Source organism: Volvox carteri, assembly GCF_000143455.1.
Source record: "Volvox carteri f. nagariensis unplaced genomic scaffold VOLCAscaffold_32, whole genome shotgun sequence".
Lineage (NCBI taxonomy): Eukaryota > Viridiplantae > Chlorophyta > Chlorophyceae > Chlamydomonadales > Volvocaceae > Volvox > Volvox carteri.
In genome coordinates this window covers 936510-941154 of record NW_003307575.1, presented here as the reverse complement: position 1 = coordinate 941154, position 4645 = coordinate 936510, and the positions used below count along the sequence as shown (strand labels likewise).

At 58.8% G+C, this 4645-nt stretch overlaps 1 protein-coding gene across 1 annotated transcript in view; it reads left to right on the top strand.

Annotated features, from left to right (window-relative positions):
* The window catches only part of VOLCADRAFT_93586 (uncharacterized protein), a gene marked incomplete at both ends in the record, with an annotated part of 6560 nt that extends 4446 nt beyond the window's left edge, over positions 1 to 2114 (top strand). The window contains 5 exons of the mRNA XM_002952843.1: positions 118 to 249; positions 604 to 733; positions 1115 to 1284; positions 1318 to 1514; positions 2090 to 2114. Coding sequence (XP_002952889.1) covers positions 118 to 249; positions 604 to 733; positions 1115 to 1284; positions 1318 to 1514; positions 2090 to 2114 — 654 coding nt within the window. The remainder of the gene's footprint in view (positions 1 to 117; positions 250 to 603; positions 734 to 1114; positions 1285 to 1317; positions 1515 to 2089) is intronic.
* Positions 2115 to 4645: the final 2531 nt, after the last annotated feature.

Here is a 4645-nt window from a genome sequence, read left to right as displayed (position 1 = left end):
CACTCGGGCAGTGGTGGAGCAGGAGGAGGAGGAGGGGGAGGGGGAGGGGGAGGGGGAGGAGCAGCGTCGCCGGCTGCTGCTGCTGCTGCTGCTGCGGCGGCGGCGGCGGCTTTACAGTTTAAGCACAACCAGCCGCCGCCGCAGCAGCAGCAGACGGGCCAGGCGAAGGGTGGTGTTGATGTTGGTGGTGGTGGCGAGGGGGTGCTGTCCGTCTGTCCGTCTGTCCGTCAGCAGGAGGGGAATGATGTGGTGCGGGGGGAGGATGAGGGGGGGGGTGGGGGCCCGCCGGGGCTGCTCCGACAACACCCGCACCTGCAACACCCGCACCTGCAGCAGCAGCAGCAGCAGCTACATCAAGATCTGCTAGAGCAGCAGCTACAGCTTCAAGCAGCACAGGCAGCTCAGGCCGCCAGGGCAGCCCAGGAAGCCCAGGTGCAGGCCCAGGCGCAACTGGCGGCGGCGGCAGCGGCAGTAGCAGCGGCGGCGGCAGCCGGCCATGTAGATGGCGGCGCCGGGGGGCCCCTGGGGCTTCTGGCGGGGTTACAGCTGGGGCCACACATACACACACATCCCCACGCACACGTACACATGCACGCACATGAGGCGGGCTTTACGGGCCCTATGGTCCCTCTGTCTCTGCCTCTGACATTTTCTCTGCAACCCGCGGACGGGCGGACGCCGCTGCTGCCGCTTCCTATGGCGGCGGCGCTGCCGCTGCCGCCGCCGCCGCCAGGTGGCTGCGCAGCCTCAGCGGTTGTACGATCTGGCCCATGTGACGCCTTCATGGCTACTTCAGCTACAGCCGATGAAGGGAGCCAAGTCCAGCTACAGCCTCACCCGGCCCAGCAGGGCTTCACGCTGGATTTAGCGGCGGCTATGATAGGCGACCACGCCTGCGACGGCGACGGCGGCGGCGGCGACGACGACCGCGCCGCAACGACCCGCGGGACGGTCCCAGTCCCAGCTGCATCCCACCTGGCCGCCCTGGCGGCGACGTCACCGTCATCCCGGCCGTCGAGCCACCTGGCCGCCGTCATGCCGCTGGCGTCCCCTTCCCAACTCCTCATGGGAACCCCCCCGCCTCCCCCTGCCCCTCCCCCTCCGCCTGCTCGAGGACCAGGACCGGAATCCGGACAAGGCTCGGAACCGGCAGCAGCAGCCGCCGCCGCCGCCGCCACCACCGCCACCACCGCCGCCGCCACTTCCCCGACGCATGGGGGCTTGCCGGTATTGACCCACGGGTCAATGTTGCTGCCTGGAGTGGCGATGGGTGTCCCATCCGCGGTGGGCCAACCGCCGCCGCCGCCGCCGTCACAGCAGCGGCAGCAGCAGCAGCAGCCGCAGCCAGCAGCACCCCTAGCATTGGACATAGAGGGTTGTCCGCTGACCGGCGGGACGCTGACGCCGGAGCAGCAGCAGCAGCTGGCGATGGCAGTAGCGGCGGTGGCGGCCGCCGCGGCGGCGGGCACGCACCCTCACTTGCTGCATTCGCTACAGCCGCTACAACGTCTACAGTGCGTGCAACAGCCGGTGCAACAGCCGGTGCAAGCTAGGATGGAGGGATCACAGATAAGCAGGAGTCCGGCGGCGCCGCCACCGGTGCTACAGCCGCCGCTGCCACAACCACCGCCGCTGCAGCAGCCTTTGCAACAGTAGCAGCTGCCGCACCATTATCATCGTTGACGTCAACATAGTTATCGACAATCGGCTCAGGGGGGAACCAATTTCCATTCTTGCAGCAGCAGCAGCAGCAGCAGCAGCAGCAGCAGCAGCAGTACTAGCAGTACTAGCAGCTAGGGTGGCCCCGCCGCAGCAGCAACGGCGGGGGCATGTTAACAGTGATGCATGGCGATGCGGCCCCCCCGGGGGGGGGGGGAAGAAGGGGGAGTGGGGTTAGGGGGTCCTGGCGGGTTTTTAACCTCAGCCTTATAGGATGGGTGGGTGGGTGGGTTACATACCTCGTCAACATACTTACAGACATACATGCATACGTCTGCATATCTACATACATGCATTCCTATTTACACATACATACGTACTTATGCATACATACATGCATACGTACATAAATGCATACATACATAGGCAGGCGGCTGGCAGAGGTTATGGCCTGACTTCTGCTCCCGGCCGACCCGGGTTCAAATCCGCCTGCCGGCTCCTCGGGTGTTTGAGGAATGTTGATATGGGAGGTGGCCCCCCATCATATGGACGATGTAGGACGTGATAATATCAACTTGCGAGCTGACCAGGAACTCAGTTGATGCGCCGTTGATCCGCTAGATTTGGTTGGATGCTGGTGGTGAGTTGCCGAACTCAACGAATACATTCTGAAGTCGGATGGGGTGACGGATTAGGGTGCCCCTCTAGCAGGGGAGAGCAGGAACTGCCCCGGGAAAGGGGGCCGCTGGCGAAGTTAACCACCCTGTAACAACATACATACATAGATACACGACTAAGCAGATAAACAGGTGGTGTGGTTCGCGGTTGGTCTGTTGGCCTTCGTGTGGCTCATGTGCGTGTATGTGTCTTTGTGTGTCTGTCTGTCTGTCTGTGCGGGTAGGAAGTAATAGAGTAAGTAGGGGGTTTGTTGGGGTTTGTGAGGAGGTGGGCATTGCCTTTGATGCGCTCACGGGCGATTGCCGATTTCATGTGGGTGGGTTTCGGAGCCCGGAGCCGTTTGGGGCCCGGAGCCGGGATTACTGGGCTTTTTGGGTTTGTGTGCTTGTGGCGATAGATATGCGGGTGGTAGGAGGGCACATGTAGCTCGTATGTATGTATGTATGTGTGCGCGTCTGTATGTATGTGTGTATGTGTGTAAAAAGAGATGCTGAAGCGCCGCCCTGTGGCGGCAACGGTTCATCACAAACAACACAATCCGGGCCCCCCCCCCCCCGCCCCTTTCCCGGTCGTGGGCATATCCCGAACGGTTGCTAGCCGCCCGGAGTTAGCTCGGCAGGCCGGCAGCCTGGAACAGCAAAAAGAAGTCAGTTATGTTTAAAATGAGAAATGATGGTGCGTTTTTCAGTACTAGGTTCTTCTGATATTTCTTGACTGTCGTACATGTTGTACAACCTCTGATGTCCTCGAACCACTGATTTCTGTGGCTGTAGAGATGTGCACCTGTAATTGTTGTCGATGGCAGTGTTGCTGTTGCTGCTGCTGCTGCTGTTTTCGTTGCCGCTATTGTTGTTGGGGTGTTACACTGTGGGCTGTGGGTTGTTGCTGTTGTTGTTTTTGGTCGTGGTGGTGATCGTGGTGGTGGTGGTGGTGGTGGTGGTGGTGGGGCCAACGGCATGAATGGATTGACGACCTATTACACAGTTACAGTTACAGTTCCACTGCCCGCACAAGTGCGGCGGGGGGGGGCCGTCAAAGCCGGGGGGGTCGTGGACCGTTCATAAGCGTTCATGTTACGGTGTATGGGGTGTGGGTGTGGGTGTGTATTGACTTAGCCGATACCCCACCGACCGCGGGGGGGAAATGGACAGCTCTCGGGTCCTGATCGCAGTGGAAGAGAGCAGCAGACCTACGGATCGATCGGGTAGCCTCCGTATCAGCGTTATTTTTTTGCGGAATATATTCCGAATTCGGAATAAAAAAATGTTCGTGGTCCTGAAAGTTAAGAATAAATAACGTTCCGACCGTGCAAGTTCATTCCTCCAGCCAAAAATGGACTGTCCATGCCAAAGCCGCTAGAATCTCACAGGAGACATACATGTTAACCATATCATAGTACTTTAATGCCATGGATACTGTTAGGAAGCTCACGCCCGAAAGTCAACGAGGAATCGGACTGTTTCTGACCGGACCAAACGCTGCAAAACATTGACCCGAAGCTCCCAAAGCGTGTTAGGTTATTAAAGCAGATATAAAAAATCACTGAAGCCATTAGCGACGTTAATGAAGACGGTATAGAGGTCGTAGGGAATGCGGGCGCAATGCTGCAGCCAGCCGACGACAATGACGCCACTCCGGTTGTCAACAGCGAGCGGGCCAAACATCAACGTTCGTCAAATGGAGACAATCGCGATGGTCCAGGAAACAGGCTGCGTTTGGTGGTTCCGGTCCATTGCTGCTATGCATCATTACTTTTGCAACCCGGAAAGTCGTGTAGTGTTATCTTTCAACATGATGCAAGACGAACGATGGTGAACGAACTCTATTCGATCAGTGTTTGAGAGATTGTGGTGTGCGCGTGTTGCGGCATTCCCCACGGCGTTTGCACGAAGTAAACTGTAACTCTTCGGGGGGGGTCTGGGGGGGGCGGAGCCCCCCCCAGCGCCTTACAGATTCGGAATACTTATATTCCCGCGACTAAAAACCTATTCCTCCGTTCGGACTGGAAATTTCACCGGCAAAATTGAAAAGAAAAACACTGCTCCGTATGTGTAGCCTACTAGGACTAATACAAGGAGGTGGAGGACGTGGAGGAGGACGTGGAGGAGGACGTGGAGGAGGAGGCGGAGGAGGAGGCGGAGCTTTTTGCATGAGGGGTGGATTGGGGGTTTTGGTTTTGGGCGGGTGGTGGTGGGTTTATCTGCGGCTGGGGATAAGCGGGTTTCGTTAGTTAGTTAGTTGTTGCAGTGAAGCCCGACCACCGGCTCGTCCGTGTGTGCAACACCCTAAACGAGCTCCAACCGCATGT